Consider the following 19,529-nt stretch of genomic DNA (forward strand, 5'->3'; position numbering starts at 1 on the left):
ATGCTCGTAGTTTGTTTCTCTTGCGCTTATAATGTATGGGCGTGATAGGGCAAAGAGTGTGTGCTACGAGTGCAGTATAGACTGACAGGACACGAAAGCGGTTTTCTGAGGTGAGAGAGATTTTTTATTTTTATTTTTTTTTGTAAAAAGCTACGAAAATGAAAATGTTGCTGGGATTCCAACTAAGGTTGCATTTTGCCTACCTGGCTAAATGGGGAAACTGGCTCTTTGTCCTTCCACCATGCAACTTGAGCGATCACCCAAGTGACGTGACATGCACTTGGAAGACAAAAGTTAGTGTATACTTAGTAAATAATATTATTATAATAATATTTAGTGAAAATACAGCTCTTATTAGTTGTTAAAAGTGTACTAATTACTATTTAATCTAATGTCAAGGAAGAAAAAAATTATGTTGTGGCATAAGGTGAAGTGAGAGCTGGGCTTGGGCAGCAGGGAGCGGGGTGTGTTCGGTTCGACATGAGAGGATCGCGGTTCGAACCGTGGGTGGTGTATCGTGGTTTTTCGGTTCGGTTTGAAAATTGTTAGACCCCTATTCATAACATGTCTCATTTAATCTCCATCATGCTCATCACTCGCACAGTAATCCCAAATGCACTAACTTAAAAAAATAATACATATATACTGTATATATTAGTGGATAAATTGTGGCGGAAATGACATCAGCACTAAGAAATAGTAATAATTTGATTAAAACATTTTTATAGTTAAAAAAAAAAGTGGACTGTTTTTTTATATTGTAACGTTAAAACTGTTAATTGGATAATTGGAAAAGAGTTGGGGTGAAAAATCAGTAGAATCTCGCTTTCATTTTTGTGTTAAAACACCGCAAACGTGGTGCTTTCTTTATTCTATGCAAAATAGGCATTTAAAGGTGTAAAAAGAGTCAATTTAAAAATCAAGCTGAAATACAGCTAAATGGATTTCATAATGCACAACTGTACCCACCTTTCGAACTTCAAGGGTTACTTCTGCGATTAGCATTAAGCTTTGTATCCGTAGAAACCCGGTAGTATATTTGAATGATCGTGCTTTCCGCCCTCATATCCCCCTGAGATGAGAGATTTATGTATTTTGTGTCTGGAAAAAAGGTTGTGTCATTGGAGGCTTTTTTGGCCAGAGGCTAGAGACTATAGCCAGTAGTAGGAGCTAGTTCCGCATGCTTTCAACCCGCCCATAGGGGTGGGATCTCACTGACAGAATGTAAAATGAGCACGGCCGCTCAGGCATTCATAACGGAGCGGTGCGGAGCAAAGCGAGTGTTTTCAATGAATTCCTATGAAAGTTAAGCTTCCATAGGCATGAACTGAAAACGGGCCAGACTGGACACGCACCGTGAATGGTCAGTTATTTTAATAATGTGCTGCGGTGGGCAAGGGATAACCAGTAGCCGTGGCTTGGGAGTGGCCTCATAGGGCAGCGAAGCAAGTGCATTCTGGGAGTTGTTGTCTTTCATCCACATGAGCCAATTTTCTGGCTTTTCTCAGTCTAGAAGGCACCCACTTCTAAAATAATTTCACATTTCTACTACATAAATGACCCAATTTAAATACACATTCATCTTTCCAGCGGTGAAGTATCCCTTTAAGTGCGTTTCAGCAAAGGTTAAAGTTTCTTAAACGTTTGTTCACATGATGTATTAACAGTGTCGCAAACCATTTGTGTTTTCCCTGCTGTGTCCTTGTGACGCACCCTCCGCCTTTCATCAATTGATTCACAGCGTTCTCTGAAGGAGCAGGTTCAATCAACTTCATTAAACAAAATACAGCCACTGCGAGGAACACCGTATTTGTATTATTTTGGGTTTCCTGCCTTGTTAGTTCAATGTTGGTAATGTGTGCAGGTAGAGTTTTAACTCTGAGCAAGCAGAAGTCCGTTCACAGAACAGATGTCACGTCACAGCCTACAGGCGAATCAACTTCACAGTAACTCAAGCAGAGCTGCTAAACGCTTTCATCTTCTGTCTGCCATTCTGCTTCAGTTTGACTCTGAACAGACACTTTCCGGTCAGTTCAGTGTTTCCTACAAAAGCCACCATGTGCTTCTCTGATATGCAGAGAAGCATGTCAGCAGAACGGCTCATAATGGCACAAGTATTGATCCACAACCAGCAACCCATGGCTGATTAAACTTTGCCGCTCAATAGTGGTGTTTAGCATACTATGAGCTTCAGAGATTTTCTCATGAATATAGTGCAGTCTAGTTTTTTTACATTTAATATTTTACGTGATACATTAAAGCAGGGGTTCCCAAAGTTTTCCTTCCCAGGACCCACCTAGACAAGTATAATCTATCTCAAGACCAACCAAAATAATTTCAAGCATGAATGCGGGGTGGGGGTGGAAGGCGTTAATTCTCTTTAGAGCAGTTTTTATTTTCCTTGTCATAGTATGAATTAGATGTCGTCTTCAAAATAAATGTATGTGCAATATATACAGCGAAACCGGTATAATTAGAAAAATACCATGATATAAATTTTTGGTCATACCGCCCAGAACTAGCCAGTATCACTGAGACTGATGTCTCTATGAAACATTAATGATAGACATTCAACATTACAGTATAATTGAAAGCTATTAATTTCAACATTTATTAGGCTTTAAAACAATCCTCACATAAACCCATAATAAATGTCATATTTACCTGTGGCCTAATATATAATCAATGTAATAAATAATAAATGTGGATTAATCCTTATTAAAGCTACAGTTTTCTCTGTTCCCTTTGTTCTTTGATGAACATTAATGAGACCTCATTAGTGGCTGCTGTCACTTTAAGATCTGCCGCTGCCAAACATGATGTGGATCTGACGCGCTGTCATGCGCATCTCATTTTCTCTCAACTCTAAGTTCATTTAAGACGTTATTTAACTAATTTAAGACTGCTCTTAGGAGAACACTCTGCAAAATGGCCGTTTTGGCATAATTCTGTGTATTATTGTTTGTTCAAGCGTGAGGACAAAAAAAGAGGACAAATTGTTGGTGCGCTTCTCGCTGGCTCATTTGTGACCAGGACAGCAAGTCTTTGTGGTGTATCCGGGGTAATGTCGGCATACCAGCACGTAGGACGAACCACATCCAATATGAGTAACTGTTGACACAAGAGGAAGCTGTCTGAAAGGAAAGACCAGGTACTAACCTGAATTGTATCCAAAAAACATAAAGCCACAGCTGCCCAACTCATTGTATAATTAAATGCGCACCTCGACTCTCCTGTTTCCACCAAAACTGTTGGTCAGGAGCTCCACAGAGTCAATATTCATGGTCGGGCTGCTATAGACTAACTTTTGGCCACTCGTGCCAATGCCAAATGTCAGTTTAATTGGAGCCAACAGTGCAAATCTTGGGCTGTGGACCGTGTGAAACATGGAGAAGCCCCACAGAGGCTTAACATCTGGAGAGGAAAGCGCGGATAGATCAATGATGGTTTGGGCTGCAATATCATGCCATTCCTTACTGTGCTTGATGGGCACAGTAAAACAATCATTCATGCCTGTAAATAGCTTGAATGTGACTACACCCTTGCTTCATTTAGTATACGTGGATCCATGAATATGAAAATTATCCCCGCCTCCAATCACTCACACAGGCTTGTCAGTGTATCAGAATGGTAATGCATTTTATGTATCGCTCTCTACAACGTCTGACACACGACGGTAATACACGTGATAAGCCTTTTGCTTATTAAACAGCTTATAATTTGTTGTTAATGTTACACAAACCATGCTCCCGTTCACATATAGTTCATCACAACATCATAATATACATCATATACATAATTCACCCGCTATATTACTAAATCTACACGATTTTTCATATCAACAGAAAAATATGCCGAGATAACCTGCTTCTCTTGAGACTCCCCTGCTTCACAGCAGTTATACTAAATATATACTAAAGCCCCGCCCACATCAGTCAGAGTTAATGATATGCTAAAGTCCCACACACATTAGTCGTAGGTGATATGCTAAAGCCCCACCCACATCAGTCAGAGTTAATGATATGCTAAAGCCCCACCCACATCAGTCATGTTTAATGATATGCTAAAGTCCCACCCACATCAGTCATAGTTAATGATATGCTAAAGCCCCACATACATCAGTCGTAGTTAATGATATACTAAAGCCCCGCCCACATCAGTCGTAGTTAATGATATACTAAAGTCCCACCCACATCAGTCGTATGCTAAAGTCCCACCCACATCAGTCGTAGTTAATGATATGCTAAAGCCCCACACACATCAGTCGTAGTTAATGATATACTAAAGCCCCACCCACATCAGTCGTAGTTAATGATATACTAAAGCCCCGCCCACATCAGTCATAGTTAATGATATGCTAAAGCCCCACACACATTAGTCGTAGGTGATATGCTAAAGCCCCACCCACATCAGTCATGTTTAATGATATGCTAAAGCCCCGCCCCCCTCGTGACGTGATTGGTTAGTTTGTGATGTCAGGAACACCAGTGATTTCAAACCATGTTTTGAGAGTCTTAGATTCACTGCAGTTTTAAAGAGAAAAAACTCAGCAATGGTGTTATGGACTTATGAATTTGCACATGGTTTGTCTTAAAGCATATTAAAAACACCACATAGGCATATAAACAACACCACAGGGGGTTTGTGGGTCAACCAACCAACTTGAAAATATCTTTTGGTTGTAACAATTCACTGGGCATGAAATCTCAGCAGAATGTTTATAGATTTTCTCCCCCTGAGAGAAAGGCACTTAAAGTCTTTGAATGAATAGAAGAGTTCTGTTTTAATGCAGGATTTGGATCGTTGGATCTAGATCCGTGTCGGTAAAAGCTCTGAGATGGATGCGAGTGAGTGGTTTGTCTGCCGCAGGCCTGTAACCGTATCTGTAGCCGATGTTGGCGTCTAGGGCTGTCAAAATTGCTCAAAAATGACGTTCGAATATTCCCTCTAAATAAAGCACGAATATTCGAACTATTCGAACATCTGGTTGCGCATTTTATCAATGACGCACATTACGTCAATAACAGGACAAATGAATACAAAAGACACATAACTACTTATATAGGTAGTCTATTTAAGTTTAAACATATTTGACAACGTATTACCTACACAAAAACAAGTAAATCACTAATGGCTAAAGACCGCAGACCTCACTCTCTCTCGCCCTCACCCTCACGCTCTCTGCGCATAACGGTTTAAATGAACACACACACATTTTGAGACTGATCAAGAGTTTTGTGCAAGCAATTTAAGGTCGCGACTCTTGTCCCAAATATAGCAGGCTTCATTCAGTGATTGAAACAAATATTAATATAAGTTTTACAGCATATTATTGAACGCTCCGAGCGAGCTGTGCTGTGGTAAACATGGAACTTTTCCTTGACATGAAACGGAATAATCAAACCAGTGGAAGCAGTGCATTTATCCTTCATTCATGCAATATCTATTCAGTCAGTACCTCGGTTCCATTGCTTGACAGAACTCCAGCCTGCCCCATCCACGACACTGATCGCTCTCATGTCCTTACAAATGAACTAAATTAATTTCTCCGTTATGGCCTCTTGTCGTGTTGCAGACAGAGAGCTTGTGGCGGGCGATGCAAAGTAAGGGTGGTCCAGTTTGCACATACAAATTAGTTGCTTATATTTACAAAACAAGCCTACAAAAGCATAAAAAAGCCTGTTTAATAAAGAAAAGTTCACGAAACTAAGTGAAAACTCACTAAAGTGTTTAGTGAAATTAGGAAACATTTAGATATCATAAATTGAGTTGTATAAGTTAACGTTACATTTCTACATACATTTTGTTCTCATGTCACAAGTAATATCAAGGTTTATTTTGATCTGTTTTACATGATTCTTTTGTAGTGTGGTTTTCGGTGAAGTGTACTAAAATAAATATCGTCACCTGTGTACATTAGCCCACTTCTTCTCGACGCTTTTCCTGATAGTTTATAGAACAATTACTCCGAGTCGCCATCTGTCGTTTAAAAGAAAAGCACAACGCCGAGCGCGTCAAATATAAACGCCTCGTCCGTTTGGGGAGGAGTGCGCGCAGTCAGCGTGGGCTCGCGCTCTGGAGACGGGCCAAAGTACACAAGGCTTCAGGCGCGCTAGCGCCCACTCGCAAAGCAGACAGCCACGCCTCTACTACCGCGGGCGTTTTTTCCCCCACATTTTTTTGTTTATTCGAATATTAATTTTCACCTTCGAAATTCGTTTTTTAAAAACTATTCGAATATATATTCGAATTTAGAATATTCGTTGACAGCCCTATTGGCGTCCAGGAAGAGCGGCTCACATTGTTCACGTCCCGAATGGCTCTGCCTTAGTCCCGAACGCCTTCGCTTTCTTTCTCCGCCACTATCTCTTTTTCCATCATCCTTCTCCTGCTGTGTCTTGTGTTTCCCTCAGCTACATGCATTTTATGCTCCCCTACCCAGCGGCCATTGAGGCCATTGTGCATGTGTGTCCGATTACTCCTGAGAGATGCTTTCCTTAGAGATTCTGTCACATTGACAGTGAGAATACTACTAAGATCACCAGGCTTTACAAAAAAACTACCGCAAGAATCTACACTGAGTTGAACGGTAGATTCACAATGAGAAGGCCATCAGAGTGAAATGAAAGGACAAACTTGTTTTCTTTCCTTAATAATGAAATGATGCTGCCTTCAGGTTCTCCGGGGTAGTTTCTTATAAGAAGTTGTAATTACGACATGATCAAGGAATTTTGGTCATAAATACAGTAAATTGATGTTTGGGGATAAATTAGATATTTATTGGTTCACTTCATGGCAAAGACACTTTTTAGTACTGTTGCAACAACAACAGTGACAGCATCATGGGCGGCCGAGGCTCATTGATGCACGTGGGGAGCGAAGTCTGGCCGTGTGGTCCGGTCAAACAGAAGAGCTACTAAGACGCTTGTTATAGCATTTAAGGTATTGAAGATTTTTTTTATGATCTTACATTTAAAGGGGCTATATGCAACTTTTCTCCCAAAATAAACGTAACAATAGCCTTTTTATTTTACCATTTATGACTCAAACATCTCCTGATGAGCATACTGACACCTTGTCCGCTCACAGTGGGTGCACCTATAAGCCTGTATCCTATTTTTCCTATTTTCTGGCGGGTCGTCTTTTCCCGCGCTGTCTGCGGATGTGACGTCACCACCGCTGCGAGAGCGAGCAGAAAATGAGAGCAGTTCTGTTTTTTGGCCACAGGTGTCAGTCGCGAGTTTAAATTTCAGAAAAACGCATATAGCCCCTTTAAGAAAACTGATCCGCAGGGATTTTTTTTTTGCACACGTGCTCCAAAATGCATCAAAGTTCATACACATCTATTTTTGTCTCAAATGTGAGCGAAATGTTGAGCCCTGAGTTGTATATTCCTGCCCGCCCATGCAGTTGGCGGTTCACCACTGGCCAGAGAAGAACTGGCACCCCGACTGAGCCTGGTTTCTCCCAAGGTTTTTTTTCTCCATTATGTCCCCTGATGAAGTTTTGGTTCCTTGCCACCGTCGCCTTTGGCGTTGGCTTGCTCAGTTGGGGACACTAAATATTCAACTATATTACTGATCAGCTCATTTCAATTATCATAATGTCATAATTAAGAGAGAAAATGTTGAAAATATGATTTTAAATGTCCTCATTATTAGAAAAAAAGTAAAAAATATGATTTTAAAAGTCACAATAGTGAGATAAAAAGTCAAAAATATGAAATGCTAAGTCATTTCGAGATGAACAGTTGAAATTATGACTTAAAAATCTAAATTATGATTAAAAGTCCTAATTATGAGATTAAGCTGAAATTATATTTTAAAAAAGTCTAAATTATGACCAAAACACACACTAAGACATTTAAGAGATGAAGTCGTGCTTGTTTTTTTAAAAATGCGCTTTTAATTTGATTCACACTTATAATAATAATAATATTTACATTATTGTTTTCATTTTGTGCAATATATTTTTTTACATGCATTTTTACATTTTGAAATACAACAGAAATTAATCAATCAAAAACTTACTTTAGCTTTTCATCTAAAACAAAATTAATTTCCTGTCATCACTGTAAAGCTGATTTGTAGCAATCTGTGTTGTGAAAAGCGCTATTGAAATAAAGGTGACCACTTTTGATAGATACTGACCACTGCAGAACGGGAACACCCCACAGCTCACTCAAATCCTTACGCTTGCCCATTTTTCCTGCTTCTAAAGGCCTGTTCACACCGGGACGATTTTCGCACGTGTTTATCGCCGACGTTTAACGGCTCGGGACTAAACAATGTGAGTGTGCACACCGACGCTCAAAACGGCAGGCGTAAAAGTGCCATTTTAAAAAAAACGCCCCGGGTTCGTTTTTTTATTTTGACGCGGCGCGTAAAAAACTGGCTGACCAATGAGATCGCCGCTTTTGTACACGTGCCTGGAGCTGCTGAAGTGACAGGAAAACACTTGGTGGCGCTCAAGCACAAAACGCTCTTGCCGAGCACACATTCATATGACGAAGAAGTAGTAAGTAGACAAAGAAGAAGATGAACTGCTAATGCTGCTTGCCAGTTAGTAAATAGTGTGTGAATGGTTTTGGCCATAGACATAATACATCTGTGGTTTTGGCAAGCACGTAAATACTGTCTCTCTTCTCCTTCTGTGTGACAAGCGAGTGTCAGAGGCGTAAAGTGGCGCAGCACCACCTTGTGTACCGGGAGCGCATCTACTGAATGTACACGTTCACTCGGCACATCGCCAGTGAAAATCGCTTGGGTGTGAATACTCAAGACGCGCCAAAAAACGTCACGAAAAACGCTGGCGATAAGCGTGCGCGATATTCGCCCCGGTGTGTACAGGCCTTAACACATCAACTTTGAGGACAAAATGTTCACTTGCTCAGTGTTATTCATGTGACCTGTCCTAATGTTATGCCTGATCGGTGTATATATGAAGCCAAATAATAAAAAAAGAGCATGTTAACGAAAAACTGATGTCTTTTCAGGCTGGCGGAAGCAGTGGAGGGCGCAGAATCTCGCTTCATGGAGGAACCAGAAGAGGAGAGCAGTGAGGAGGAGGAGGAAGAGTTGAGTCCAGAGGAGCAAGGTGAGACACGTGTGTCTCTATCTCATGGCCTCAGATTCACCTCTGCTTCTGCTCACACTGATTACACATTTACACAGGTCACCGCACCCTCAGCCAGGGGCTCAAACACACTTCTCCACTACTCTTTCTCTCTCTCAATTTTCAGTTGTTTTTTGAATTCACAAACTTACAGTGTTACACTTTAGGATAAATATGAACATTTCAGTAGTTGATACATCAAAACCAGTGAAATTCCACAATACTTATCAGTTATTTAAAGCAATAAATATTAATGCATGAACAAATTTAAATAAAATGACAAATACTTTTCAGGTATTTGACAGCAAAGTGAACTTCACGTTTCTCAAGAGATTTTTAGTGATTAAAAAACAATGGAGAAAAGGTTTGCAGACATAAAGACACTTAAATCATTGTATTAAAATACATAGTCTAATACACAGTTTGGTAAACTCCAAACATAGTACATTAATACAAACGCGTCTCTGGGCGTAACTGGCATAAACTAGTGTTTTTCCGCCACAGTCAATCATGCTGCATGCTTATTGGCTCACTAACGTTGACGAGATTAACCCATTTGGTATCGGAATTTATTATCGAACTCGATGGTAGGCAATTTGGTCGGTGCCTAAAAAGCGCCAAACTCGATACACACTCCTAATCTACGTACACTTACATCACTGGTAGTTCCTTTTATGCTGGGTTAGATCCTACTCTGAAGTACGAGCTAATTTAGTTTGATAAATAAATAAAGCAAACATTTTGCCCCATACTTGCTAGCTAAATTAAGGCAAAATTTGCAACCCTGTTGCCCATTTCAGTATAGATTTATTGTTCTTTGTTTTGTTTTGTTTTGTTTAAATATCCTTTTACTATATTTGATTATTTGAGGATTTTTGTTAAAGGATTAGTTCACTTCAAAATTAAAATTTCCTTTCATTTTACTTACCCCCATCTCATCCAAGATGTTCATGTTTAAAGGGTTAGTTCACCCAAAAATGAAAATTAGCCAATGATTTACTCGCCCTCAAGTCATCCTAGATGTATAGGACATTCTTCTTTCAGACGAATAAAATCTGAGTTCTATTAAAAAAGTCCTGGCTCTTCAAAGCTTTAAATAAATTGCTTCCGGTGGACAGTGGTACGCGAGTCGACTTGCGCTAAAAGAGTAGCCCTTGAACCCTTGACGCATGTGTATTGATGAACGCAGAAGCGGAGAGGATAGAGCAAAGCAAAACGTAGCCTCGGGGTTACTCTTTTAGCGCAAGTTGACTCGCGTACCGCTGACCGCCAGAAGCTAGTTATTTTAGTCTATAAAGTTTTAAATATTGATATTTTTCTTACATAAACGCATCGCTTTGCTTCAGAAGGCCTTTATTAACCTCCTGGAGCCGTGTGGAGCAGTTATATGATGGATAGATGCACTTTTATGGACTTTCATACAAGTCATAAAAATTCATACAAGTCAATGCCATTAAAAAGCTTGAAAGAGCTAGGACATTTTTAATATAACTCTGAAACTGAAAGAAGAATGTTATATTCACCTAAGATGACTTGAGGGTGAGTAAATCATAGGCTAATTAAAATTTTTGGGTGAACTATCCCTTTTTTGAGGAAAACATTCCTGGATTTTTCTCCACATAATGGACTTCAATGGCAACCAACGGGTTGAAGGTCCAAATCAATGCAGTTTCAAAGGGCTTCAGAGGGCTCTGCACGATCCCAGCCGAGGAATCGGGTCTTATCTAGCCAAACCATCAGTCATGTTCTTTAAAAATAAACATTTATATACTTTTTAACCATAAATTCGGTGTTGTACTTCTTCACGACGTATAACGTCATCACGTCGGAAAGGTCACTCATGAGGTAGGTGGACGTACCGACCCAGTGCCGAAAAACTCAATCTCATGTTCTCGTCCAACAATTTGTCCGACATCGTTGTTTTACCTTTATTTTTGTAAAGACCGTTTGATTTAGTCTTTGCACGTTCGTTTAAACACTGGGTCAGTACTTCCGCGTATGTCCCGTGCGTGACCTTTCCAACATGACTTTATACATCGTGAAGAATCACAACACAGAAGTCGCACATTTGAGGTTAAAAAGTATAAATATAATTTTTTTTTTAGAAAATGACTGGTTTCGTTAGATAAGACCCTATTCTTCAGCTGGGATCGTGCAGAGCCTCTGAAACCCTTCCTTTGAAACTGCATTGTTTTGGACCTTCAACCGTTGGTTACCATTGAAGTCCATTATATGGAGAAAAATCCTGGAATGTTTTCTTCAAAAAACTTAATTTCTGTTTGACTGAAGAAAGAAAGACATTAACATATTGGATGAGATGGGGGTGAGTAAATTATCAGGAAAGTTTCATTTTGAAGTGAACTAATCGTAAAATTTAATGTTTATTGCCCCCCCAAAAAATGTGTTTCATGGAATTTTTGATAATGTATCTCAAGCATATATGCTAATGTGAAGTAAAACAGCATGTGCTGTATTCAGTTTGATGTACTGATGTGGCGCCTCCTTCCACGGGCGCTTCATGAATAAGAACAAAATCTTATGTTCTGTTTTTTGTTTAATAAGAACATACGTTTGCTGTCGTGTCTTCCCTATTTAGAGCTGTGTGTTCTGTCTCTCCTCAGCCAGAAAGACGCAGTTTCAGATGATGAGGAAGATGCACTATAATGAAGGTATGAACATTAAACTAGCCCGACAACTCATCGCCAATGAGCTGGAAGAGGAGGAAGATGAGGATGAAGAGATGAAGGACGACACAGAGACCGAGGACATCACCGTTGACCCCCCGCAAGATGGTAAATGAAGAAGACTTTTACATAAAGTGTTGACGGGCTGTTTCATGCTCTTGATCTGCTTCTGCTGAAACATTAGTACAGTTCGGCCGTATTTGAACTACACATGTAGTTTGGATAGTTACTTCAAAGGGTAAGTCCCGACCAAGAATAATTGTGATGTGTTTTGTTACAAGCTGTAAGTAAACAGAAACTTTCACATGGCCATCATCTCTTGTTGTGTGAGAAGAAGAGTCTTCCACCACGGTCCGCTGACCACTAGGGGTCTCTTGAGATTCTAGGAAGGGTTTCCAGATGCTCTCCCAAGATCAATTAAGGACACAATACTTCAGATTAGAGCAGGAAGTTTGCTGCTAAGTGCAGCTCGATAAGTCAAGCCTCACTATTTTTGCTATGGCTTGTTTTATCTGGGTTGGTGATGTGAATGAACCCTTCATATTAAAAACACAACTATTGACCAATCAGAATCGAGGACTGGAACGAACTGTTTTATATAATACAATATAATATACAGTTGCAAGAAAAAGTATGTGAACCACTTGCAGAATCTGTGAAAATGTGAATAATTTTAACTAAATAAGAGAGATCATACAAAATGCATGTTATTTTTTATTTAGTACTGTCTTGAATAAGATATTTTACATAAAAAATGTTTACATATAGTCCACAAGACAAAAAAAATAGCTGAATTTATTAAAATAACCCCATTCAAAAGTTTATGAACCATTAATTCTCAATACAGTGTGTCGTTCCCTGGATGCTCCACGGCTGTTTGTTTTTTTTGTTTTGTGATGGTTGTTCTTGAGTCCCTTGTTTGTCCTGAGCAGTTAAACTCCCCAACGTTCTTCAGAAAAATCTGTCAGCTCCTGCAAATTCTTCAGTTTTCCAGCATCTTTTGCATATTTGAACCCTTTCCAGCAGGGAGTATATGATTTTGAGATCTGAGGATGATTGAGGGACTCAAACACGAATATTAAAAAAGGTTCAAACATTCACTGATGCTCCAGAAGGAGATTTCCCACAAATGATGTGTTATATATTTTCTGGTAATCAAATGAAGACATAAGACATTAATTTATTTTATCTTTTAATTTAATTAAACTTTTTTTGTCAAACAAAGTGCTGCACAACTGAGCTTTATACGGTGAAAATGTTTAATTTATTACTTAAAATTAAGTTTTGATTATTTATTATTATTACATTAGTGTCAGTATTATTATTACATTGAGACGTATTTAAATTCTACTGTTCAACAGTGATGTATTTGTCAAGTTAGGCTGAACTTTTATTTTGACGGGTTGCCGTGAAGACCTTTTGAGTTTGTGTGTTTATGACATGACGGTAGTTTTTCTCAAATGAAACGGTAAAATGCTCATGAAGTTACTCTCAGTGGCTCTGGAGATGACGTGAGAGTGTGAGATAAACCCAGACTGTAAACCACACGTCTATGGCATTCATTCGCACAGAGACACGAAGGATCCGTATTTAAATGGTCTTTTGCGGTTTAATATTCACAGACACTAGTCTATATCACCAGATGCATTCTCAGGTACCAAAATTTGGAACTTATTGATTTAATGTGAATCGGTACTCGGTAGTACCGTTGAATTTGGTCGGTGCCCTTAAAAGTACTGAGTTCGGTACCCAACCCTAACAGTAAGAGAGCAGCTCAAATTCCTGATGGACAGTCCGAGATGAAGCTGTTCTCTGTGGGTACATGGGCGCTGAACAGCCGCTGACGGTCTGGAGCTCAGATCTGAGAAAGCGTCTAATCAACAGGCGCTGTGTTTATATATGAGTCACATATTTGAGGTCTAAATAACGGCATTCTCGCCTAAAAAACTCCGAACCGCATTTCGTGACACAATAACAGTAGTATTTGTAATAAATATGGTGGATTTCTCGATCGCCATGAAAGTCGCTCAAGCGGAGTGATACAAACAATGATACTGGGGGAATATCATATCTGATACTGGAAAAGGCCCTCAGCCAATCAGATTCGAGAACCAGAACAACTTTAGTGTTTTTCTCGGTCATCCTATCATATTAGAATGAATCATGTGATCATGTGACACAGAAAACAGAACTAATGATGACATTTGATCACAGGAATAATTACACTTTACTTTATATTCACATAGAAAACAGCTGCTTTAAATTGTATAAATATTTCACAACATGACTTATTTTACTGTCATTTTAGAGACTTCATGTTGAGTGTGCGTGTGTATGTCCAAATAGTTTTTACATTGTGAAATGAACTAAAACTTCTCCTCGTTTATTACAGCTGATTCCTTGGATTCATAAGGATGTCAAGATTTGTCCTTCAACTTCTGCCTTGTCACGTGACCCTCTGGAAGGCGCGGTGCCGTCACCGTTAGGGTTTAGCTCCAGGATTCCCCTCCACCCCGTGTATTCCACCAACACCACAATGCCACGCATATCAACCAGCTCCCTTGTTTGCCAAACGTTTGTTGTCATCATGCTAAAAAAAACGAGACTGTTAACAAACCATCACCGGCCTGGGCTCCACCCTCTTCCTGTGGCCGAGAGCGTGGGAGCTCCATGCCGAACCGCTGCCAGGCCACGGAGAAGTGTGCTGTTGTCATACAACGAACCATACTGATTCTCTTATTTCCCAGCACCACTGTTATTGACATTTAAGTAATTGAGTTTAGTGCGATTTTAACACGCAGGTGGTTTAGCATGCACCGGTAAAGGGGGACTGATGTGGTCTTGGGCTTTGACACGCACACACTCGGTATTAAACCGCTCACAAGAGCCCTACTGTATGCATGGCTTCTGAAAACCATGTTTAATTACATTGGCACTAATTGTATTTGCCCTGTGTTTGAATTAACAGGTGAGTATTACATAACTAGCTATAAAACTACTGATCAATAGACTGAACCCGTTGGTCGTCTCTGTTGCTTTTCCAAAACTACAACAGCTTTAATAGATGCTGAGCGCTTCTTAAGGGTTTTCTCTTGGCATCTTTATTGAGCTTTGTTTGTTTTGATTGCCTTTTTTTAAAAAGCGCCATTATAATGGGGTTATTTTTGTTTGTTTTTTTGTGACTGAAGAATATAGTTATAGTGCAGTACCAAATAAAAGAAGAACATTATTTTGACCCAAGAAATTTGACCTTTTAAAATGGTGGTTATTCTGGTGTATTTTGTCATTTTATAGTCATACTCGCACACACTATATGCGTGTTGTATTAAAAATAAAATGCTAAATGGGTGAATGTTGGAAAACCTTGCAATAACTTGTCATGTTTGGTTCCAAAATCAAAAGGAGAAAATAAGAAATTATATTTTGCTTAAAAATAGGTTATTTTAGTACCAAATATTACGGTAATTTTGTGCATTACATTGAGTTATCATTATTGTAATTCAATAAATATTCGGACTCATTACCATATTTTACAACAACAACAACAAAAAAAAGTTTTTTTTTTTCTTTTTCGTAATGCAAAGATATTTTGACTCATTACTTAAATGCAAGAATCATTACTGTAATGCAAAAAATATTCTTTACTAATTATTGTAATGCAAAAATTTTTTAGTGGCAATATGCAAAACTCCTTATGCAATATGAGAATTAAGAATAAAATGTAAAATATGAATTAAAACCTCCAGATGCATTACAGTAATAATTAATTATGTTTTAAACTAATCGTTTAAAATAACTTAATTTTAAAGAAATAACCAAATAATTTTTTTTTTATTCTAATTTTAAGGTTTTTTGTAATTTAAAAATGTTTTGATTTGGTGAAAAAGTTAAAAGAGCTGTATATGTTCTTGACGGGTTTTACGAAATTCACCCAGACGTCGACGCAGCGTTGCTTTTTGGAAACAGTGCTTCAATGCGACACCGTATATCTGCCTGAATGCATTTGAGAGCATTTCCTACTGTATTTATTCTCAACAGAAAACCAGCAGAATCATCTGTGTTTTTGAGATGTCTCTTTCCATCATTGTGGATGTTAAATTAAGTTCAGATGCTCACATGCCCTGCCCTCGACTGAATGGTGTCAGAACAAATGTGTCGAGTCCTTGCAATCTCTCAGAAACAGTGCTGGACACACTGAACGTAAAAGCACATTTATTCATTGGTTGCCTGTTTTTAATGAACAAAGATGGTTTTGTCCTTCAGTGTCCTATTACTGACACACATATTTCAAGTCAAATATAATTTAATCCTAAATTTGTACATTCTCAAGCACAAGTGCTTTGGTTTTTGATCATATTGAACTTTCTCTGTTTGTATTTTGTGTAATTTGGCCATTTCTCTGTCCATTTTATTCCTCAAGATTTGTTTTTCTGTTTCTTTTCTTAAATAGATGTGCATGTTCTTCAAATGAAAATGTGCATATTTGTCATCATTAAAATGTTGGTATGAATTTGTTCTTTTTAATTGTTTTTAAGTGATCTAAATGACATTCAATTACAAAAAATATGGTAACCAGTCCCCTTAAATTAGTTGTAAAAAAAAAGGTGAAAGCATCTTGTACTGTTATTAAAGACCCGTTCACACCAACAACCATAACTAACGATAAATATATTAGTAACCAAACCAACAGACGATCATGTCTCCTGCTGCTTTAAATGCTTGTGCTTCTGATTGGCTGTCGATGTTTTATCGTTGAGCAGCTAAAAAAAGCAATATGGCTCCTCTCTTTGTCGTGATAGTTGAACTTCACTATACTCACAGAATTAAGGCCTGCTCACACCAAGAACAATAACTATATTAGCGGATATCGTTCTGTTTATTCTAAGCCTGTCGCTTTAAATGCTCGAGCTCATTACAGCAGGATTGATTCTGATTGGCTGTAAATGTTTTTATCGTTCATCAGCTGAAGAAAAAAACAATTTTCTGAAAGTGATTCCAACTATACCGATTCTCTGTGGCGTTATCGTTACAGCTGTTGTGTGAACTTTGCTATTCTTTAATATTGAGAATGATTTTTAGAACTATATATATAGGCTAGTTATCGTCCTCTGTCTTCCGTTTACGCTAAAATAGTCATCGTTATACATATTTCGTTGCATATAGTTATCATTCTTGGTGTGAATGGACCTTTTAAGGCCCGTTCACACCAAGAACTATAACTATAAAGATAATTAGCATCCACACCAACGGACGATATCGTTCTGTTTATTCTAAGCCTGTCGCTTTAAATGTTCGAAGGCGTTGAAGCAGGATGTATTCTGATTGGCTGTCAAAAATCGTTCTGAAAGTGATTCCAACTTTACTATTTCTCTGCGCCATTATCGTTGTATAGCTATTGTGTGAACTCTGCTTTTCTTTAAGATTGAAAACGATTTTTACAACTATAGCCTATCGTACTTTAGTCTTCCGTTTGTACGCTAAAATAGTTATGCGTATTTCGTTGTACAGTGGGGCAAAAAAGTGTTTAGTCAGCCACCAATTGTGCAAGTTCACCCACTTAAAAAGATGAGAGAGGCCTGTAATTTTCAGCATAGGGACACCTCAACTAAAAAAAAAATCACATTGTCTGATTTTTAAAGAATTTATTTGCAAATTATGGTGTAAAATAAGTGTTTAGTCGATAACCAAAGTTTCTCTCAATTAGAGCTGCAACTAACGATTATTTTTTCTGTCGACTAATCTAACGATTATTTTTTCGATTAGTCGACTAATCTAACGATTATTTTTCCAGATTAATCTTATTATTCTTTTTTACTGATTATTGTATTTAAAAGAGGGTAGTGAATTTGTATATTATTTTAACATGAAATCAATGAATGATGACAATATTAATTGTATTTCAGGAAGGGTAGTGTACATAGTATGCCATTTTATAATGAAATATATGAACAAAAGAAGCTTTTTAAACATAATATATAATGATACTATTCATCATAAAATGTATACAGAGTAGGCCTAATTAGGAAAAGTTGTTTACTATAGTAGTTGAGTATGATTTACTTATTGATTTGTCAATAGTAAACGAAAATGCACTTGTATTTATCTGCAAAAGGTTCACATACAGGAGCTTTCAGCATAGTTTTAATGTATAACTAGTCGTCTATTTTGAAGATACATGTGCATAAACAACGACTAAAGCTGCCAGAAGTTTTTGCCCAAACTTCAAAGACACATTTAAATGATTAAAGCTAGAGGCATATCTTAACTTTAATGTTACTTTAATCATGTAAACTACCTATATACAACAAGTTATTATGCATATGTGTTTGGGACAGAGCGGAACCAGGTCGCATTAACAGGAGATATATGCAGCCCATAATAAATAAAAGCACGAGACGTACTGGGGTCGGAGAAGAACCCAGGAAAATGTGACCGTCTGTTGCAATACACGCGCCACGGTTCAGCTGCGCGAGAGAACACTGGAAGGGTTGCCAGGTTTACACAACAAACCCCACCCATTCATTACTCAAAACTAGCCCAAAACAAGCCCAATCGCGTTTCGGGGAGGTTCTCTGGCAAACATCGCGTTCGGGGGGTTAAATATGTGTGTTTTTTTGCTTCAACCCGCGGACATGAGACACAGCCCGCGGCAACAGTGTAGAAGTAGCCCAATTCCGCGGGAAAAAGCTGGACTTGGCAACACTGACTGCAGTGTGAAAGCTCCCGCTCTCCACACACACAGCTTCTGCTCTGCCACCGCGTGCAGTGTGAAACCGGCGTTACAGAGCGAACAAAGCACAGTTTTATTCGGCTTCTGTTTAAAGTACTCCTACACTTTTGAATGTCGCGGTCTGGCTTTGTATGATAAATGATCATTTTCACTATGCCCGGGAGCAGAAGCCGCCATTATTCTAGATCTTCTGTTCCATTCTAGAACGTAAATAATGTGCCACCGACGCGTCGACGCATTTCACGCACGTCGACATATTTTCGTAGTCGACGTCATCGACGACGTCGACGCGTCGTTGCAGCCCTACTCTCAATACTTTGTTATATACCCTTTGTTGGCAATGACCGAGGTCAAACGTTTTCTGTAAGTCTCCACAAGGTTTTTACACTGTTGCTGGTAGTTTGGCCCATTCCTCCATGCAGATCTCCTCTAGAGCAGTGATGTTTTGGGGCTGTCGCTGAGCAACACGGATTTTCAACTCCCTCCAAAAATGTTCTATGGGGTTGAGATCTGGACACTGGCTAGGCCACTCCAGGACCTTGAAATGCTTCTTACGAAGCCACTCCTTCGTTGCCCGGGCGGTGTGTATGGGATCATTGTCATGCTGAAAGACCCAGCCACGTTTCATCTTCAATGCCCTTGCTGATGGAAGAAGGTTTTACTCAAAATCTCACGATACATGGCCCCATTCATTCTTTCCTTTACACTGATCAGTCGTCCTGGTCCCTTTGCAGAAAAACAGCCCCAAAGCATTTCCACCCCCATGCTTCACAGTAGGTATAGTGTTCTTTGGATGCAACTCAGCATTCTTTCTCCTCCAAACACGACAAGTTGAGTTTTTACCAAAAAGTTCTATTTTGTTTTCATCTGACCATACAACATTCTCCCAATCCTCTTCTGGATCCTCCAAATTCTCTCTATTTCAGATGGGCCCGGACATGTACTGGCTTAAGCAGGGGGACACGTCTGGCACTGCAGGATTTGAGTCCCAGGCGGCGTAT

At 38.9% G+C, this 19,529-nt stretch overlaps 1 protein-coding gene across 1 annotated transcript in view; it reads left to right on the forward strand.

Annotated features, from left to right (window-relative positions):
• ppp1r2 (protein phosphatase 1, regulatory (inhibitor) subunit 2) overlaps nucleotides 1-16,320 on the forward strand; it is a 37,999-nt gene extending 21,679 nt beyond the window's left edge. Inside the window, exons 4-6 of the mRNA XM_079808607.1 lie at nucleotides 8,996-9,096; nucleotides 11,736-11,906; nucleotides 14,191-16,320. Coding sequence (XP_079664733.1) covers nucleotides 8,996-9,096; nucleotides 11,736-11,906; nucleotides 14,191-14,210 — 292 coding nt within the window. The 3' untranslated portion in view covers nucleotides 14,211-16,320. The remainder of the gene's footprint in view (nucleotides 1-8,995; nucleotides 9,097-11,735; nucleotides 11,907-14,190) is intronic.
• The last annotated feature ends 3,209 nt before the right edge of the window (nucleotides 16,321-19,529 follow it).

This window comes from Gobio gobio (assembly GCF_949357685.1).
Source record: "Gobio gobio genome assembly, chromosome: 24".
Classification (NCBI taxonomy): Eukaryota; Metazoa; Chordata; class Actinopteri; order Cypriniformes; family Gobionidae; genus Gobio; species Gobio gobio.